The sequence below is a fragment of the Perna viridis genome, chromosome 2, assembly GCF_037379345.1.
Source record: "Perna viridis isolate PV_CMFRI_1.1 ecotype Kerala chromosome 2, ASM3737934v1, whole genome shotgun sequence".
Taxonomy (NCBI): Eukaryota; Metazoa; Mollusca; class Bivalvia; order Mytilida; family Mytilidae; genus Perna; species Perna viridis.
In genome coordinates, this window is record NC_142446.1 from 38,118,315 (window position 1) to 38,140,649 (window position 22,335).

The 22,335-nt window shown below is 33.9% G+C and overlaps 1 protein-coding gene across 6 annotated transcripts; it reads right to left on the bottom strand.

Moving 5' to 3' along the window:
* Positions 1-4,187: 4,187 nt before the first annotated feature.
* On the bottom strand, positions 4,188-22,326 carry LOC148624943 (bifunctional glutamate/proline--tRNA ligase-like). Of its 6 annotated transcripts, none has more exons than XM_088568087.1 (14): positions 22,239-22,287; positions 21,298-21,332; positions 17,980-18,132; positions 17,202-17,410; positions 15,861-15,912; positions 15,391-15,600; positions 12,855-13,007; positions 11,253-11,354; positions 10,912-11,067; positions 8,334-8,528; positions 7,780-7,953; positions 6,228-6,388; positions 5,475-5,618; positions 4,188-4,423 (listed from the first exon to the last, which is right to left on the bottom strand). In XM_088568087.1, the coding sequence occupies exons 3-14, from the start codon at positions 18,073-18,075 to the stop codon at positions 4,267-4,269; spliced, it is 1,809 nt and encodes a 602-aa protein (XP_088424213.1). In that variant the 5' UTR covers positions 18,076-18,132; positions 21,298-21,332; positions 22,239-22,287; the 3' UTR covers positions 4,188-4,266. The 6 variants fall into 6 exon arrangements, 4 of the variants coding, with proteins under 4 accessions (XP_088424213.1, XP_088424212.1, XP_088424211.1 ...); XM_088568086.1 differs by lacking the exon at positions 21,298-21,332 and adding an exon at positions 18,962-19,061 and having other exon boundaries at positions 22,239-22,270; XM_088568085.1 differs by lacking the exon at positions 21,298-21,332 and having other exon boundaries at positions 22,239-22,326.
* Between the last annotated feature and the right edge of the window lie 9 nt (positions 22,327-22,335).

Genomic DNA, 22,335 nt, shown 5'->3' on the forward strand with positions numbered 1-22,335 from the left:
GTGAGCATGCTCAATATACACTTCCGCGAGGTAGGGCTTGGGTAGAACAAAAGAATTTTCCTCGCGGAAGTGTACATTGAGCAAGCTCTACGCATGCTCATCGACTACCCCACTGTTAGCACAAAAGGGTCTATTGACTATAAAGGTCATATATATTATCTGGACCCGATATCTATATATAGCCATTTCCAGTTGTTTAATCTGGTTCCGGGTAACCAGTTGTTTTGATTGAAAACATTCGGGTCATCACTGTTACGAAAAAGTACGCTATCATATCGATCAAGTGAACAAAGATGGAAAGCAAGCCAAAATCAGTGGCAGAGAATATTCGACGAATAGCGACTTTGTATACTTCAGTCTTTGATTTTTGTGTTTAGACTTGTCCATTAACCATACAAACAACGACATTTGTGACAAGATTTAAATTCAGATGAAAAAAAAAAAAGAAAGTAAATACTTTAAACTGGATATTTTTTTCTAAATCTACAAGATTTATTTCAATATTAGTATCATTTGCTAATGAGGAAATCATTAACAATGGAATGATTGCATTATAAACAACATTATAAACAATTAGCTAATTCATTAAAGCTGCTTTAGCTGCCAAATTTGTTCAGATTTGATTCTACTGAATTTTGCTGATTCAATGAAATAAGTTTGTAGTAATGCAATTGAAGCAATTAATGTTGATAATACCTACAGAATATTGTGAACACAACGTTTTTTTAATCAGAGAAGATCGATATGTCTGATCTAATTATTTTTCGTCATTACTTCCGAAGATTACCGACAGGACATTCACCAGGGTTAAAAATACTTTAACCTTTGTAAAAAATAACAATAACGGGTACAATGGTAAGCATGTGTCTTCTTGCCATTTCATTTCATCTATTTCATGATTAGTTTTCAAATAATTTATGATCATATTTGGGCCGCATTATATCACAATACTTAAATTTCAAAAGGATCCTTGCGTTATATTCGAACTTTTTTTTCTTTTATGGCTTGCGTCCGTCGGTCTTCCTTGCCGTTAAATAACCACTTTCGCTTTGCAACCAGATTTGTTATTAAAGAAGCGATCCTTATAGCACAGGCGCGCATTAAGGTCACCAGAAGTCACATGCATACGAACTTATCTAGGTTGATTTTTTGTCTTGCAAGACAATAAATATATAGACACCTATTTCATATATTTAATGCATTTTATTTGTGGATATCAAACGAACTTGTACAAGAAAAATACAATTTGGTGGTAAAAATTAAGTTAAGGCATATTAACAGAAACAAACATTAACGAAAATGTCAGCTAATGCAGCTTTAAGGATTCACTTTTCAACTCCCCATGTACATTTTCTCAAACTTGTTTATCAACACCCTTTTGGAAGAATGAGTTTACCCGGGTGTCTACACGTAAGGGGAGTACCAGGAATGACCTATAGCTACCAATCGAGTCAATACGTCATAATTGCATGTTTATTGTAAGTTTTTCACACGTGATTTGGGTACTTCTTGACCTAGAACATTTTAAATGTTTTGCATAAAGTAGTATTTCCTTGAATACTATATTTTTTCAGGTCGATATTTCTACTATCTATAACGGACATCGTATACATGTAAACGTATCATGAGGGAGATAACAAAGAGTGACCCAGCTACCAATCAAGTCAATGAGATGCATGAATACGTCATTATTGCATGTTTAATATAAGTTGTTCTCACGTGTTTAAATAGTTTTTTGGGTACATTTTGAAATATCTCCGCCTAACAATTTTCATTATTGTTTTCCTGACCTAGCATATTTTAAATGTATTGCATTAAGTAGTAAATATTTTCATGAAAGACCGAAAGCACGTAAAGGGGATGACCTGGAATGACCTAGATACCAATCAAATACATCCTTACTGCATGTTATTCTAGCGTGTTCAAATAAAGTTTTAGGCACAATTTGAAATAATATCTCCGCGTAGCAATTTCCATAATTGTCTTATTCTTGACTTAGAATATCTTAAATTTACTGCATAAAGTAGTATTTCAAAATGCTGGAATTTTTTATTGACAATATATTTGTCCAGTGTGGTAGACGCGTTTTTTCAACAAACGGTCGGCATTACAATGGGTACAAATTGTGGTCCTCTACTTGCTGACCTATTTATTCAATCTTATGAGGCTGACTTTATAGCTGATCTGATTCAAATGAAGGAACATCGTTTAACTTGATCGTTTAATCTCAGTTTCCGCTATATAGACGAAGTATTATCGTTAAACAGCCCTAGTTTCTTGGATTTGGTACATCGAATCTAAACCCGTGCAGGTCCGGGTGTTAAAAGAATAGGCATGCAGCAGCACTAAGCTTGTCGTAAAGGCGACTAAATAGTGTTCAGAATCCTAGCCGGGGGCTAGGGCGCTCTGCCCACAGAGCAACTGGGATGTGTGCCCCAGGCGGTGGAATGGGGTACCCCTGGCGTGTTACATGCTGGGGTTGTCAGGCTATAATACGGAAAACCTGACCGCAAACCATAGTGGTGCACCGTGTTGGGAAAGATGCCACGTTCCTCGCACGTTAAAGAACCCTACTGTGATTTTCTATCGGAGTAGGAACCATAGGTCTCCGCCACAGGAGGCTAAATTGCCCGACCCTACCCACCTCTCCCTATTTCCAGTGGTAATCAAAATTTGTCGACCCCCCATTGTCCTTGTGTCCCATCCCTTTTTCATTTCATCATCATTTCATGTTCATTTTATCATCAATTTCATGTTCATTGTCTGAATATAGCTGAAATGTTGCTGCTCGGACGTTAAACCCCAACAAACAAACAAACATCGAATCTACCTCAAAGAAGTTGAAATAAAGGATACTACAGACACTGTGATGTTAGCCTAATATCTTGACCTACACTTACAGATCAATGGTAAAGGACCAAACTATACGACAAACACGATGACTTTTCATTCCGTATTTTCAACATTCCTTTCATCTGTGGCAACATCCCTTCAGTACCTGCGTATGAAGTTTTCATATCACAACTCATACGTTATGCCAGAGTTTGCCGTAACTACGCACACGTTTTGTATCGCGCTAGACTTCTTACAATTAGACTTCTGAAACAGGGTAATGTTGCTACAAGATTGAAGTCATCACTACACAAGTTTTATGGTCGTCACTGTGTATCGGTTTGCACCATGAAAACTGATTTATTCAACATAGTTTTCCATTTCTCTTTCATTCACCCTGGACTTGAATTTTTTATGAGCAACTCGGCGGGTGTTTCTAGGAAAGCAGACGATGCTTACCCAACCGATGCACCTGGTCCATGCTCCCAGTTTTTAGTGGAGTCCGAGTTGCCCATTTACTTTTCTTACTTTGTATGTATTATTTTGGTTAAATAATGTTCTGTGTTGCGTGTGTCTGTTTTTCATGTCTGGTCTTTGTCCATGGATTACATTCTTTTGATTTCCGTGAGAATCTAAGTTTCGTGATAACTCTTCCATGAATACAATAATTTACCAGCTGAAGAACTACTATTTAAGGACATTGGATACATGTTCAAGTGAAGGGAATGACCGTATGATCCAGCTACCAGTCAGGTCAAGTTTTTAAACAAAAGTTTGGGTACATTTTGAAATGAGATCTCCGTCTAACAATTTTCATATTGTCTTCTTCTTGACCTAAAATATTTTTAATGAACTGCATAAAGTAGTATTTCCATAAGTACGATATTTCATCCGCTCATGGGTTCTACTAATTAAAGACATTGGATACATGTACATGTAAATGACCCAGCTGCCAATCAAGTCAAAGAGATTCCCCAGTACGTCATTATCGCATGTTCACTATAAGTTGTTCTCACGTGTTTAAATATAAGTTTGAGTACATTTTTTTGGATTAGAAGATTAAATTAAATACTAGTACATTGCATAAAGTAGTATTTCCATGAATGCGATATTTTATCAGATCGAGATTTCTACCATTTAAGGACATTGGATACCCGTACACTTGAAGGAAATGACTCAATGAGATACCCGAATACGTCATTATTGCATGTTTACTTTAAGTTCTCATGTGATCTCCGCCTAAAAACTTCAATTAAATTGTCCTCTCCTGGACCTAGAATATTAAATGTATTGCATAAAGTAGACTAAGTATTTCTATGAACCGATTGATTGTCAGTACATTAATAACACACAAAAAGAACAAAATTATGTATTCTTTGTAATAAGTGTTTCTACCAATAGATAATTTTTACATCAAAATGTCAAGTAAAAATATTAGAAACTTCTTCCAAACATTGTGTAATATCTTGGCTTAACGTTGCAGTCCGGGTGTATACATTTAGCATCTTCTGTCAGATTCTGAGGCTGTTTAAATGGTATACAAAGCCCTTTAGCACCAGTGGAAGGGACCCCTTCTTCAAGTACAGCATTCCTGTAAAAGAAAAGAAGACCCATCAATATCAAATAGGGTTAAAATTATTTCAGGATATACTCAATATCAAAAATTAATCGGTAAAAATGTTTTGAAACACAACATATTGAATGTTCTACGGGCCGCGACCATTCATATTTGTGGCAGTTTATGGTCTCACTTTCAACTTGCTGTGTTTAATTCATTTGTTTCAAACATAGAAATAGACATATTAAAAGAGCCATGCCAATTCACATTAACCAACAATTTTTCCAAAGGTGCATATACATACCAATGCAAAAAAAAAATAGTACCATCTTCAAACATTTTTCATAGCATAAAATGTTGAAGGTTGCTCAATATTGAACAATAGTCATAATAATGTAAATATGAAAAAAATCCATTTTGGTCAGGCTACATTACAATGCTAGCTCACTATACTAGCCGATTGACCAAGGGAGGTCAAAAGTAGGAACTTCAAAATGTCAAAGCTGCGATTGAAGAAAAAGGGATATTCACGAGAACCTGTCCATTGAGCAAGTTCTGAAACCGATGGACATCATTGATAGCATCATATTGTAAATACAACAAATTATAATTTCACAAAACAGAAAATGAGATTATCAAGTATAGTTATGCTTTAGTCCTACAAATATACAAATTGTAACATTTACAGTTGTCTGTTAATTTGATAAATATTAAAAAAAAAATAATAATATATTTAAGAAATTGATATAGAAATGGCATCTTTAAATTAAAGCACGTATGAAGTTCATATTGCATAATACAATGTTATTATTTTATTTAAATTGAAATTTAGTGTACCATCATGGTCTGACAAGTTCATGGTGAAAAGTATATTTAATCTTAATTCGGGTTAGGATATTATTCCTTTCCTCCTTTAAATAAAATGATAATATGGAGTTTTATTTACTTAAGACAACAAAAACTTTGAATTGTCATATATTGTAAACAAATTAGACCTTCATATGTGTTAATACGCGTCTATGGCTTAGTAAGGTATGAATTAAATAATAAAAACCAGGAAAACAATACCCTTGCAGAGGTTTACCTAGTACTGTCCTCCTTTATTTTGTCCTCACATTCAACCATTCCACAGAACGGAGCTTGGATGACCATCTTTTTGTCTAAACTTTCACAGAAATCTATCCAATCATGTGATAATGACATGTGCTCATCTAGATCCGACTTCGCTCTGTAAAAAGATAAAACAAACTCGCTACATTCTTATTTTTTTTAAATCATAAGCGGTTAGGGCCATTCCCTAATATCAACCATTATCTTTCGTTTGTAGTATAATACAATATCAATCAAATATTTTAACTTGATTAAAATACCGTAAACCATTATGGGCCACAACCCACCGAATCAACTACAGACAACCTTAATGTTTTGAGTATTGCCCCATTTAATCATTTTGGACCTTAACTTACATTGTGTTGTATGGTACGATTTCATCCATACAATTGTTCAGAAGCCAAATGTCTACAGCCCTTGTCGTTTGAAAGTCTGACAATGAAAAAAAATAAGGTCTGAATATATCTGCACCATTGAAGAGGTTTAGAAATTTATCATTAACATGTTAGAAAAGTGCAATGCTGATTTCGCAGTGCATGTCGATGGAACTATAACTATTTTTTTTCAAAATATTATTGATTTTTTTCCTTGATTCAAATGGTTCAAATATTCAATGTACACTACCAAAGTGGTCGATTATTCCATATCATGTTTTGCACACTATCTGATTCTTATAGAGGCTTACACTTTTAAGTGCAGTTGTAGAGTATAGATGAATAGTACATACTTTGCATATATATTTTCTTGTATTTTATCTAATAAGGATTTCAATTGACTGACAGAATCTTCATTTTTAACCACCAATTTCTCCCCAGTGTCTCGTCTAACAGATACAAACTGGTTGTTCTTGATGTCTCGTGGTCCTAATTCTACTCTGATTGGTACGCCCTAAAGAGATAAAAATATCAAAACTCTTCCATAAAAATCTGTTAGGCATACAACATCACCAATTTCACAAAAATGATTCAGTAATGTGTTCTTCGAAGATTTTAAAGGGCTTTTAAAAAAGTTATTCCCAGTTAATCCAATGGTTGAAACGTTCCTTTAAAATTCAGCAAAGGTATTCGCCTTTTTTTTTATAAACAAAATGACCAAATGCAGATTAATCATAAAATGTTCCACAAGGCACTGTTTGATAAAACCAAAAAATACCCCGTTCAGTAATGGCAAAGATAATTTTTTTTTTAAATTTAAAGTTCAATGCAGATTTTTTTTTATATTTGTTTGTATCGAATTTAGTCTTATGATATTGTTTTTGATTTAATTGCCAAAATAAGTTGTTCAGTTTTATCAATTTTGTTTCAAACAACAATGCTGCACTTTCTTGATTTTTCACAGAAAAAAAATAAGATATAAATTCTAATAAATCAAAAACATTCACCATTAGAAACAGAATATTCATGACAAGGCAGCCTCTTTTCTGTTTTGTTTTGATGTTTTTTTCTGATGCAGTTCTGAATAAATCAATATCAGTTTTACAAAATACTGATACAAGAATGCTGACACTAAAATAAATACAATATTTCGAAAATATGAATTTTAATTTTCTTTCATCTGAACCCAACGTGATTAAACTATGCGAAAACCGCATGTAGTTACATCCAAGCCAGTTACAAAACAGAAACTAAATCATATGCATTAAATATATAACAATATATATTCATTTTTTATAGAAGAATGAATTAAACACCTTCTTCGCCTTATAGTCACATATTCATTCATACCAATAATTCCACTGCAGACATTCTTCAGTTACATAACCATATTTTTTTTATAATAGATGGAACAATATTTCATCTTTTCTTAATTTGTAATTATCTTCACGCCGGAAAACTCTCGGTAGGACGTGAACCGTTTACACAGGTCCTGATTTAAGCATTTTATTTGAATAGTTTTTCACATCACTACTCATCTCCAATAGTACAACATGAAGGGTTGTTCATGTCTTGATAGTAAATTTACGTCTTGTTAATGTTTTATTTGTTCTCTATTCATTTGTGAAAATTACAGACACAGACTTTAAATATTATAGTGTATATATCATATTCGATCTGCAACGCCAAACGACCATAAAATATCCTTCCCTTCCTATTAAATAATATATAATCAATACGATATTGATTAGCTTTCTCATTGGAAATTGTCCCTCAGAAGATTAGTTTTTGTTCTATATTTTTTACAACAAATTACCTTCAGTCCCAAGTGGTTAAACTTCCATCCAGGAGAGTAATTGTCCCTAACATTAACATTTTATCTGAGTCCCACCACATGCTACTTACCTTCAGTTCCCAATGGTTAAACTTCCATCCCGGAGAATAATTGTCTCTAAGATCAGTTCTAGCTCTGATTCCTCCAGCTACTAACATATCTTTAAACTCAGTACACTTGTTCATGAGTGCAGCAATATCTTCATCAGGCAAAATGGCTGTTATACCACATGGAACAATTATAACCTCGAATCAAAAAGACTTGAAATTAAACATTAAGCTAAACAAATCCACATTTCGATAAGATTTCCCATCCTATGCAATTAATACATAAATCTATTTATTTGGCATTGTTGTAAAATACAGTGCAGATTTTTTGTGTCATAATTTTGTAGTTCGAGATTTCGAAACAGTACACTTGGACTTTGTTGTACTGAAAAAGGGTAGTTGGATAAATCATAATTAAATTTCTTTGTTAATTCTGTTCACACTTTTGTGATTATATATGCAAGAAGATTGCATTATATTTTCATTATATTTGTCATGATTTCTCTAATGTATTTGAAAAAAAATATATGCTCTTTAAGTACTCAACCATAAAATTCCATGATTAACGATTATCATACCTGAACACAAGCAACTCTTGGTGGCAATACAAGTCCCATGTTGTCACCATGGATCATACACATCACCCCAATGGTCCGTGTGGTAATTCCCCATGAGTTCTGGAACACATATTTCTTCTCCTGTGTATCTGGGTCCTCAAATACTACACCAAACACTTTCGAGAAAATCTGGCCTAAATAATGGGCTGTAGCTCCCTAAGTCATTATAGGAATGTAAGGCTATAATAGCATAACAACTCGTAATTGTAGATCAGAATTCCATTTAGTTTTGAAAAATTACTACTGCCTTATTGAGTAAAAACAATCATATTCACATATGTCTTCAAATGGTTGAAGCAAAACTAAACAATAATAATAATATATATAGTAAAACGAAAATATTTCATTCATTTTGTTAGTAATGAAGGAAACCAAGATGCAAGCGGAAATCAAAAGAATATACAATGTATTCCAAGTATCAATACTAGACAGGATAAATAGACACACACAACAGAGAACATGAAATGTCCAAAATATCAAGTACAATTAAACGAAAGTAATTGAGTATCCCGGATTCCACTAAAACTGGGAACATGGACCAGGTGCATCGGTCTGGTAATCGTCCTCTCCTATTTTGGAAACATCCGCCGAGTTGTGTCACGTCCAGAGTAGACGAAAGAGAAAACAGAAAAAAATATCATACGACGAACAAATCGGTTCTCATTGTTACAGATGGATTCACCACAGCGATACACGAGTTCATGATAACGACCAATGATGAAGTCCTCAATCATAAGGTCCTGTGGATGAAATAGGTGAAGTTTGATAATATAAAGTAATCGGTATGGATTTGTCTTTGAAATACGGCGGAAAGTGCTCGTGACGATTTCATGATGAAGAATGTTGGCCAAATTAATACCATCTATACATATGTTGACAAGCGGAAGTGGAAGAAATGAACGTTTTTCGTCATCTTGACCTAAAGCGCAAACTGGTTTTAAGAGTCTGTGATAACCAGTATCCAGTAGGTAGGCTCAGAAACTGAAGTGTCAAAACTTGCATATACAGGGCTGAAATATGTAAACCAAACTTAGATCTAGGCGAGAGTCGCTGCTGTGGTGACAAAAGGTGTAAATGCACCACTCGTAATTATTCATCAGCACGGTCACGGGGAAACCCTACAAAATATTTTGTAACGTGCACTGCAAGAGCGCTTATTGTGATATATTTACTTCACTGTCGTCTGTCTCACTCTATGGCTTCCAATATGTTGGTGAACCCAAGCAGCCTTTTCACAGGCGCTTAAACTGACACAGTTTTTACTCCCTGTGAGTCAACACTTCAAATTACCAAACCACTGCCTCGATGACTTCAACTAAATGCAAATTATAATCGTGGAAAAAAACACGATATGGAACGATCTACAGAGAGTGAAGCGGGAGCTCGAGGTACTTTGGATAGAAGAACTCCGTGTTTTACATCAACACGGAATAAATAAAAACATTAAGTCCTTCCTGTTTGTATAGATTCTTTTCATCACAGTGTATATAAATATTTTTAGTTTAATATTTTTACACAAAATTCAAGATCAGCACAAAATGTTTGTCTCTATAACAGAATGTTCAAGATATGTGTTTATTGTCGATCAACTTTAATTCGTCACAGGTATTTACCTGACTAGGTAGAGAATTGTGTTCACATACCATTTACTTTCCTACACAATCATTTTGTTTAAGAAGAGAGGGACAACTAGGGAGAAGTTGAGAGAAACTTTTGCTCATTTTATGTTTCATTACAGTGTATTTACATTTTTATCGGTATCGTTGTTCAATCCTAACTGTAGAATCGATGCAAGTTTGCAAATTTGCGATGAAAATTTGGTCGCTCTCTCAGCGAGATTCGAACCGTATCTGTTCTCTGCCATCTATGGCATCACCGCCTGCACTAATTCCAACGCTTTAGACCACTCGGACAACTAGGCTATACAATTTAGCTTTCGTTAAAGCTGCATTAATAGTCCTCTTTAAGGAAATGAATGTTGAAAAGGGAAATGAATGTTGAAATGAGATCTCAGACCCTCCCGAGTCGATTGTGAACATTCACAACTCTGTGCCATCTAAATGGCGAATAGGATGAATGTTGAAAAAAGAAAATGAATATTGAAATAAGATCTCTGACCCCTCCCGAGTCGATTGCGACCATTCCCAACTCTGTGTGTCCTAAAATGGCAAAGAAGGAAACGAATGTTGAAATGAGCCCTTGGACCCTCCCGAACTCCTTCTTACAATTGTTCCTCAAAAGATGTTTAATGGTTTGTTAGAATATAAAACTATATCATTGGTGAAAAACACCTTTGAGATGTTCCCTATGGTAATTTCCAATTTTGTATTCGAATAATGAAAAAGGAAAAGGAGACTACTTGAGCTGCGTAGAAGTCTAATGGGATATATATATTGAGTTTCAGAGAGTCAAACCACAGACCGAACGGATAATTACTTGGCACATTAATCGTAAGTATTCAAGTATATTGATTTATTTATTGTCAATTATCAATATAACTTTAATCATGATCTATTTTTCTATTTCATAATAGTATTACCTGTACAGCTCTTCCACATGCAGGTATGTAGGCTTCAATAGTAGCAGTAAAACCACTACCAGAAAATTTTTCTTTCTCAGTTTTCCTGCCTTTAAAAACTGGTATAGCTAAAAGCTCCTCATATACTCTAGCATACAGTTCAAGAATTGTGTAAACCTAAGAAAATAAAGTTCACATTTAAAAGAAATACAAAATATGTTCCACATCGTTCTCTTTAATGTAAGAAAATAAACGCTATGCAAATATATTCATTACTTCATTACACTTTATTAAACCACTTACACATTTTTTCAGCATTGATAAGAACAATGTATAATTGAACTTATATATTACAAATGTACCTCTTCTTCAGCATCTTTTTGGTTTGACCAAGCTGTGTGGCCTTCTTGCCACAGAAATTCTCTCGTTCTTAAAAAAGGCTGCGGATGCTTAAACTCCCATCTCTGAAAGAGTAATCAAGTGAACCAAGGTTATAGCGGTAATCAAATGAATGTAATCCAGGAACAAAGACCAGACATGGAAAACAGACATACATATTAAAGAACATAGAGTAACTAAAATCATATATACAAAGTAACAAAAGGAAATGAGCAACTCGGACTCCACTAAATACTGGGAGCATGGACCAGGTGCACCGGTAGGGTAAGCGTCCTCTGCTTTTCTAGAAACACTCGACGAGTTGCTCATAAAAAGTCACGTCCGGGGTAGACGAAAGAGGAAAGGAAACATATGACACGCTGAACAAGTCAGTTTTCATGGCGCAGATGGATACACCATAACGATCCACGAGTTCATGATGACGGCCATAAAACGTTTGTAGTGATGACTTCAATTTTGTAGCAACATAACCCTGCTCCAGAAGACTATTTGTTAGAATTCTAGCGCGATACAAAAAGTCTGCGTAGTCTCGGCAAGCTCTGGCATAATGTATGAGTTGTGGTATGAATACTCCGTACGCAGGTGTTGAAGGGATGTTGCCACAGATGAAAGGAAAGTTGACAATTTTGAATTAAATGTCGTCACGTTTGTCGTAATGTTTGGTAAATAGTTTATTATCGATTTTTTGAAGTGTAGGTCAAGATATGAGGCTGACTTCACAGTGTCTGTAGTATCCTTTAACTCAAGTTCTTTGTGGTAGATGCGATATATCAAATCCCCAAAATTAGGATTGTTTAAAGATAATACGTCGTCTATATAGCGGAAACTGAGATTAGAGGATCTAGCTAAACGATATGTCTTCTTTCGGATCAGATCAGCTATAAAATCAGCCTCATAAGAACGAAGGAATAGGTCAGCAGTAGAGGAGCACAATTTGCTCCCATTGGAATGCCGAACAAAGACAAATTTATTAGTAACATAAAGATATACAAAAAAGTACATTTTTACATTATCTTTAAATTAACTGAATGGTCTGGACATGTAAGACGTAATGTTTTTTTTTAAATTCATTTCTAAATACCTAGTTTTTTTTCTTGAACGGATCTTTAAAGAAAAAGTAGAACCAATAAGTTGAAGTACGTTTGCAAGACCAGCCGTGAACGCCAAAGCGACCTCAGTCAAGGAACACAAAGGAAATTAAGAAGTATCGTAACAAGAGTTACGAGCAGTATTAACCAAACTTACATGTTGGTGAATATTCACACCGTAGAAAAGAATCAGTTTTCAAAATAGCATTGTAATTACAATGGAGAAAAGAAGAAGAAAAAATCATTTACTATGATCTGAGTAATACGTCTCAGAATGTGACGACTCTATTCGCTACACTGCTCCATCGGATCAAATTGATACAGGGAAGATATGTAAACGTATAGATAGGTCTCAAAAATACCCATATATATATATATATATATATATATATATATATATATATATATATATATATATATATATATATATATATATATATATATAACAATTTACACGATTTATAATAAATTTCTTACGACAATATTACACCATTGATTGAATTTAATCGGTAGGTCACGGTGAGATTTGATCCATTTCGCATATGATGGATACATCACAGTTTCACTGGTTGGACGTATAGCTATCGGTTCAGCTAGTTCTGACCTTCCAGACTTTGTCACCCAAGCAACCTGTAATTAGACAATTTTGAAATAGTAGACCGTCTGCAACATGGACCACGGATATAAAAGCAATCACTAATTAACATTTTGATAGTTATTACAAGGCAAATGATTTAAGTAGGTAGACCTAGGGTACGGGATATAACTCTTGCAAATCAATGATACGTTTGTATCATATTCAATTTCGTCAAAATCTATTAAGCTTTCATTTAAAACAATGAAATCAATCCAAGATATTTTGATGCTTACATGAGATTGATGTAAAATGGTGAATACAAACGTTCCAGTGATTTGTGCTCCTTTACTTGCTGACCTATTCCTTCACTCTTATGAGGCTAACTTTATTGCTGATTTGATCCGAAATAAAGAATATCGTTTGGCTAGATCCTTTAATCTCGCGATATAGATAACGTATTACATTTAAACAATTCTAATTTCGGGGATTTGATACATCGAATCTACCCCAACTTGAGATAAAGGATACTACAGACACTTTGAGGTCAGCGGCATATCTTGACCTACACTTAGAAATCGATGGTAAAGGAAAATTATTGACCAAACTATACGACAAACGTGATGACTTTTCATTCAGAATTGTCAACTTTCCTTTCATCTGTGGCAACATCCCCAGCTCCTGCGTATGGAGTGTTCATATCACAACTCATACGTTATGCCAGAGCTTGCCGAAACAACATAGGCTTTTTGTATCGCGCTAGAACTCTAACAAATAGACTTCTGGAACAGGGTTATGTTGCTACAAAATTGAAGTCATCACTACAGAAGTTTTATGGTCGTCATCATGAACTCGTGGACCATTATGGTGTATCCATCTGCGCCATGAAGGTTACAGACCACCAATTTGAGCATTTGGAACGTACGCAAAAATAGTCCTACGCAGAAATTACCCCTGTTCCTCATAGTGCTGTGAAAAAAGTTCTCATCTTATTTAAAAAATTTAAACAGTTTCTGAAAGGAAAAACATTTCTGTACGTTTTATAGGTGCATTTTGCTTCTTGTGATGTGAAGCCTAATCTCCATAATGATTTTTAAATATACCCCTATCTTGTGAAAACAATGGGGTTTCCCATGCTATTTATAGACCCTTCACTTCCGGTGACCAGTACTCCACTGCAAGTCTGCTAACCCCACATGCCATTCTGAGGATTGTGAGCTGACATATGTAGAATCATGCTGATATATAGTCCTCTGCAGGTTAAAGTTTAGGTAAAGTCCAGAGAAGCCATTGAATATTGTGAAATTAGCATAGAAGCCTATGGGAAGTGGAATTAGTGGTTTTTAGCCTGAAAATTGATTTATTCAACGGGTCATATTTTTCGTTTCCTCGTTTGTCTACCCCGGACTTGACTTTTTATGAGCAACTCAGCGAGTGTTTCTAGAAAAGCAGAGGACGCTTACCCTACCGGTGCACCTGGTCCATGCTCCCAGTTTTTAGTGGAGTCAGAGTTGCGCATTTGTTTTTGTTACTTTGTATATATGATTTTAGTTACTTTTCGTTCTTTTTTTTGTATGTGTGTTTTCCATATATGGTCTTTGTCCCTTGATTGCATTATTTTGATTACCTCTATAACCTTGGTTCCCTTGATTACTCTTGTAAGAGTTGTGTCGCTTACCTTAGGTCTACCTCCTTAAATTCAACTTTAAATTGACTAGATGTAAGTGAAATATATGTGTCATCGACACACTGAACAATTTATATCAAAACTTATGATGCAGTTTTCAATAACCTTAAAAATCTGATTGCATCTAAAATATCAATGATTACAGAATAATTGTATCATGACATTCTCTAACACATTGCCCCTTTTTAATGAGGAAAATCTACCCAATTGTGTTGCACGGGCGAAATTAAGTGCTTATACTTTGAGATTCTTTATTGTTGTGAGGAAGGAGCATACCAGCCCCTCTCTTCTTCTGTATACTGAATGAATTGAAACGAGCCCAAATGTTACTTGTAAAATGAAGATATTACAACTGTAGGTCGGTTATAGCTATATAAGTCTTTGTTCCCATATTTCAATTGATTCTATGTACTTATAGGTATTATGTGAAACATGTTATATGTTCTATCCATGCTATTTCAATTTTGAAACTGAAATAAAAATCATTTGAAACACCGTTTTACTTGACTTTGGGTATGACTATGACGTTTTTTATAATGCACTAAAAAAAAATCCCGAAATAACCCCCTCAAAAAACAAACAGAACAAAAACGGAAAAAAAAACGAAAAATACACCCGAAAAACTATGTTTACCATTATATAAAGCTTGAATCAATATAAGCAGTTTTTCCTCTAACTGACATAATCGTAACGATGAAAAGCCCAATAATGTACAACATAATAATTTAGAATGTTTATTTTATATTAAGTACCTCAGGAGCAAAATCTTTGATATGATCTGCCTCTTTCTGCAAAGCATCACGAGACACAAACATAGGGAAGTATACGTTCTCAACACCCAACTTCTTGATCTCGGTGTCGATGAAGTCTTTGATAAATTCCCAAATAGAGTAAGACCATGGACGTAGTATGTAACAGCCACTGACATTGTAGTATTCTATTAGCTCAGCTTTCTGAATCACCTTTGAACAGTTACGAATGATACTTGGAAATATGCCAATTGCACATCTCTTTAAAAATGATATTCTTAAAATAAATTGTGGATGTGATAATAAGATATATTTTACTGATTAAAAGATAAAAATGAATGGATAAATAAAAAAAGTCTGCCAACATGGTACAAAAGAATTAGCATTATTCATATCGTGGTACTTCATTCGAAAAAAAAAAAAAAACATCGCAAGAATGGAAAATAAATTTAATAACCAGTTAAGTTACATACTTGTGAATACCATTCTGAAATATTCTCTTCTTTTTTGGCTTCCAGGCCCAGTCTGGAAGTAAATTTTTAGCATTCTAAACGTAGTACAGATAATGCATTTAGAGCAATTCACATTTCAATCATGTAGCTTTCTTTATGGTTCCTAGATATCATCTAAGGTAATGAACTATGATTTCCCTATTCTATTCTCAGCAAGTGTTTATGTTTTCATTTGAAAATGTGATTTTTATTTTGGCCGGCATTGTATCCATTTTTTTTACATCTTTTTTAACTCTTACAGCTGATCGGATCCCAAAAAGGAAAATCGTTTAGACAGACCCTTTGATCTCAGTTTGATCAATATAGATGGCGTATTATCTTTAAACAATCCTAGTTTCGGGAATTACAAACACCGCATCTACCACATTGATCGATAGAAAAGGAAAACTCAAGACCAAACTATATCACAAAGCGATGACTTCTCATATGAGTTTTCATATCACATCTCATACGTTATACCAGAGCTTGCCGTTACTATCTGAGACTTACTTTTATTGTGCTAGGCTTAAAGTTAGGCTTTTGGGACAGAGTTATATTGCTACAAGGTAAAAGTCATCATTAGAGAAGTATTATTGTCAGCATCATGAAATCGCGGATCCTTTTTGTGTATCCTTTTGCACCATGGGAACTGATTTGTTCATCGTGTCATAGTTTTCCTTTTTGCTGTCATCTACACTGGACGTGGCATTTCATAAGTGGGTGTTTCTAGAAAATCAGCGGACGATTACCCTACCGGTGCACCTGGTCCATGTCCCCAGTGTTTAGAGGAGTCCAGGTTGCTTATTTACTTCTTGATTATTTCAAAAGAATTTATGTTCTTTGTCGTGTACATCTATTTTTCTATCCTATCCAGTCTTTATCTGGACTATTCTTTTGATTTCCGCTCGAACCGTGTTTTTTTTTACTTTTTCTATAGTTTTTAATTTGGTAAATCGATTCTTTTTCAAGAACAATTAAATTTTGTATCATATCACAGCTCTCGAAAGTAAAATTAGACATGTGAGTTTTTTTTCTCGAATGTTGAAAATTTTCAAAGAGGAAAATCTATACTACAGCAGATTCATCAGAAATTTCGCAAAGAAAGTATGTATTGAGTTGTATATAGTTACGTGAAAACTTTTTTAAAACTTTAACTTCTTCATCTTTCATTGAAATCGTCATTTTCATGTATAAAATTGTGGTCACAAAGCTAGGGAATGGAAAATAGAGATATCTACTCCCTGATATAAGATGTAAGTCAACTGAGAGTAAGATTTAATCGTTCTCTAAAGTTCATTAGTCAATAACCAGTTCTAAGTGTACCTAGTTACTTTCTTGGTGTATTTTGAATCATCATCTTCAGAAGGTTTCTTGCTTCGCCTTTCTCTCTTATATTCAGATTTGTACTCCTTGTTGCTCTTCACATCCTTCCTATCTCTCCTTTCTCGATCTCCCGCAAATATTTCATCAGTTGGCTTTTTGTAACTAGATTCCGGATTTAATAATTCCTGGACGTCCTTCTGTATGGTATTCTGAATGATAAAAATAGAACATAAGTTTTGAAAAAAAACCAAACGACATAAATACTAGGAAGACACACACCAGATTACAAACGATTGGTCTGATAGAAAACTTCAAGTAATATTCATTGGGCTATCTGTTTTATTTAAATATCCTTTATTATAATTTGATACATTTTTTAGTTGAATGTTTTAAATGGTCGATGCAATTAATGGTGGACCAAGGACCCCCGAGGGTATTCAACAAATCAGTAGTCATACTTGTCCGACCCTGAATTATATCAGATTTTATTTATCATATTTATTAATGATGCTTCATTCTTTGTATTGCACATGGTAGAACCTTTCGGCGATGGATGCGGCTTCTCATTTTGATTTTGAGTTTTGGTTTTGAAAATTTCTTGTGTACAATTAATGTTGGATTGTTTTCACTTTAAACATATTTTTTATAAAAGCTGGATAATTTAAACACTTGAGATATTAATTGTTAAGTCATACGATCACTGAGAAAATTACTTTGATACAATTGAAGGAACCGAAAACATGTGTAAGTTACCTTTTACTTAGCAAATATCCTATACCTTTGCATCTTCAACTGCTTTTAACTGTTTGAATTTATTCCCTTCGACATCTAGTCGTGGTTTGAGACTAGCTGCATCAGCAGTTGATCCTGACATTTTATATGCTAATTAATTGGTAGTGGTTCCTGTAGATGTTGCCTGGCCAGGTGTTATCTTATGCAATTAGATCAAATGTTACTGTCTTAATACGTCTTGACTAATTTATTCAGAAAAATATTTCATTATTCAGAACCTTTGTCAATGGAGTAATATATATTATTAAATTTACATATGTTTCGAACGTGTCGGTGTACTCCGGCTGAAGAAATATTCGTCGCATTTTGTTCGTCCCAAAAACCCATTTACTTAAAGGTATTCTTTACAAGATTTTAATATAGTATATGATATCAAAAACAATATTACCAGTGAACAAATAATGCATTATGTATTCGAAATGACAAATATACATAGAATTATGAGGGTTTTTTATTTATAATTATTATTTTGTTTGCTTTTCCTTTTTTCGGAGTTGCTCATTCACTTTTGTTACTTTGTATGAATGAGTTTAGTTACTTTATGTTCTTTGTTGTGTGTGTCTGTTTTCCGTGTCTGGTCTTTGTCCCTGGATTGCGTTCTTTTGATTACCGCTATAACCTTGGTTCCCTTGATTACTCTTCACCCTAATATTAATAACAAACTAAACAATCTATTTGAATTTCGGAAGTGAAGGTTTGTTTTTTATATGAAATTTGAATGAGCAATCAAGGGAACAAGGTTATAGCGGTAATCAAAAGAATGTAATCCAGGGACAAAGACCAGACATACACAACAAAGAACATAAAGTAACTAAAGAGTAATCAAGGGAACCAAGGTTATACATACAAATTAACAAAAGCAAATGAGCAACTCGCACTCCACTAAAAACTGGGATGAATCGTTACGAGATCGTTTTAAAGAGCAATCAAGCTAAAAAAGAGCATAAAATAACCAAAATAATACATACAAAGTAACAAACATCGGACTCCACTATAAACTGGGAGCATTGACCAGGTGTACCGGTAGGGTAAGCGTCTTCTGGTTTTCTAAAAACACCCACCGAGTTGCTGATAAAAAGACAAGTCAAGGGTAGACGAAAGAGGAAAGGAAAACAATAAAACGTTGAAAAAAATCAGCTTTCATGGTGCAGATGGATCCACGATTTCATGAAGACGACCATAAAACTTCTGTAGTGATGACTTTAATCCTGTAGCAATATAACCCTGTTCCAGAAGACACATTGTAAGTAGTAAAAACGTTATAGATCTTGAACAATAATACAACGATATCAATTTAAAGAAATGAAAGGAAATTTTGATTTATAATTGCTAAAATCTAAACGATTTATTCAAAAACTATCCTTAGTTTCATAGAAATGTCAGTTCCTGTCTTAGAATTTTTACTTAACACAAGATACACATTTTGCACTTTAAACATGAAATATTTAGGCAAACTTACACCACGGTCTTTGTCAGTTAATGTGCTTTTGTAAGTATCTCGAATTTGATTTCCTGGGAGTACATATACTACACATTGTGTCAACTTATCATTTGTCAGTGTCTGCCTTTTCTCTAACTTAAAGACGTTGTTTTATGGTGATAATTATGTGATATATAGGAAAGAGTAATCAAGGGAACTAAGGTTATAGCGGTAATCAAAAGGATGTCATCCAGGGACAAAGACCAGACATGGAAAACAGACATACACAACAAAGAACATAAAGTAACTAAAAGCATACAAACAAAGTAACAAAAGCCAAATGAGCAACTCGGACTGCACTAAAAACTGGGAGCATGGACCAGGTGCACCGGTAGGGTAAGCGTCCTCTGCTTTTCTAGAAACACCCGCCGAGTTGCTCATAAGAAGTCAAGTCCGGGGTTGACAAACGAGGAAAGGAAAACTATGACCCGTTGAATTATGTTATTGGGTACATGGTTGTATACATAGTGACTACTCTGCCACGATTGCGCAACCATATAATTATTTTTAACTCAAAAATATGATTCAAAATGCTATCCGACTAACACATGTTTTGTGTAGTTTTATATTCATTTTTCATATCATTTACCTTTGTTTTTGTTTGATCTCAAAGAGTTAAATATAGAAGAATCTCGCGCACTTTATACGTTAATAAATATATTACATGGGAGATAAACAGCGAGAATATCCATGATGCATTTCGTTGATAGTGAGCGTGCCATGTTAATGGATGACGATTTCCATCACTTCAACATTTCATCACAATGAATGTAAGTATTCTGGCCCATATGGTTTGAAAAAAAAATTTAAAATATCCCACCTCAAAGTGCCTCAAGACTATTTTAATGTTTTTGGTTTTATCAAAATCTGGATTCGAGACCTAAATCTCTGTTCAAAATTTTCAACTGGTCCCACTTTAGAGGGTGGTTTTCCCTACTCATTTAAAATTCAAACTCCTTCTTCCAAACCCGATCAATCGCCATAAATTTATTCAATATTCATATAGCTGAAATTTTCATACATTTGTGTTATCAACGTTTTTAAATGCCTTGGTTTTGACCCCTGACTGCGTAGCCCCGCCGTCGAGGGCGGTTTTCCTCCTCATTTAATATTCAAACTCCTTCTTAAAAACCCGAACAATAATAAAATTTGTTCAATATTTATCAGAAATTGTCCGAGGGTGTATATAAGGAGTTTTACAGCTGTACCTTTTATTATCAACGCTTTTATTTGACACAATTTTAACTTTCCTAATATTTTATAGATATTTAGCAAAACTAATTTGAAAGTTCCGAACTCCTCCCTCATGGTCCCGAATATTGACTTAAAGCTAACTGTGTTCATATAGTATGGTATTTAATGGTGTTTATAAGATTTTTTTTGGAAAACCATGTAGATAATCTGCATTTATCGAGTTTGTTTTAACAGACTGAATATGTACTTCGAAATGGTGACATCCGGTAAGTGAAGGCTAAGATGCTAATTTGAATTTCAAACTCCCCCCTTGAGGTCCCGAATTTTTACTTAAAGTTGACATTTTTCTGTTACTGCGGTATTAATCGATGTATATAAGAAATTTGGCCAAAACCATCTTTGTAAAATATACATCAAAATAACGCAATTATTCAACCTTTTGGGGTAGTGAATCGGTATGACCAATGTTGTAGACATAATATAAATGGCACACATTCTTCCGTGCGTAATATTTGCAGCCATTCTATTGACCAATATTATTTTAATGGCCTGTCTTTCATATTAATGAATCATTCTCAAGCACAAATTCATAATATTTTTCTTTAGTCAAACTTTTTTAACGAGTTTTACCTTTATTTTGATGCCTGTTATCTTAAATTGTTGAACTGCAATGTAGAACTATTAGATGAAACATCCAGACAGCCAGAGTATCATGAGGTGTAAATGAAGACATTCGCATGAGACTACATTTATTTTACCTCTTGCTCTGACATAATTATTAATCACGAAAGAGTTTGAAATATTTTGCAATTTAGTACATGTAAAAAATACATTGGGAAACATTTTTTTCTGCATAATCGCTATATTCAGTTGATCATAATTATCAACATTCACAAGAGATTGTGATATGCCTCACATATATATCTTATTATGTCGTTGTTAACAAAAATCCGAAAACAGTTCGGTGTTGTTTCAATGAATTGAACATTTCAATATTTGATATAAATGTACCAGTATGAATTAATTTAATAATGAAAATAATATTATTTACCTTATTTGAAATAATTTGATTCACATGCAATATATTTGTTTTCTTAGCGTGTGGCTAACACACGTCATTGTTTGTATAGCTTGCTACAAATTGAAAACTGACATTGGATCAACACTCTGAAGTTGTATAATGTCCACACCGCGTCTTGGAGCGATACTAATAAAGTAAGACCTTTATAAAACATTATTACCGTTTATATAGCAAGCATACATGACTATGATATAAAATAATTATTTTCCACGTGATTGTAGCAAAAGGTTTTTTTTAATAAGAAAGGTTTGATTGTTACACTCTTCCACAATAGATAAAAACATTTTAGAAATAATGTACCTGTTTTTAAGAACTACTGCAGTTAGTTATACATTTAGGTCCAATTTTATATGAAAAAAGACATGACCTTTTCACTTCTGTACTTAAATACTACTAAACCAGAAACAGTTCATACACTCTATCTTAAACTTGACACAAGAAACATATTGTACAATAAACAAAATGAATTTTTTAAGTTATTAAAACTTACAAAACGGTCTTCTGCAGGATGTGTGTTCTGTACCTTTACTTTGCAATTACCTGAGCTGTAAATATAGGTGATTCCTTTTGTATTTACTTATCAGATG

Coding starts and splice junctions, on each gene's coding strand:
- LOC148624943 (XM_088568085.1), bottom strand. CDS start 18,075: ATGTCAGGATCAACTGCTGATGCAGCTAGTCTCAAACCACGACTAGAT. Junction 13,008..15,390: donor TCAAAGATTTTGCTCCTGAG/GTACTTAATATA, acceptor GTCTAATTACAG/GTTGCTTGGGTGACAAAGTC. Junction 11,355..12,854: donor ATCAATGGTGTAATATTGTC/GTAAGAAATTTA, acceptor TTACTCTTTCAG/AGATGGGAGTTTAAGCATCC.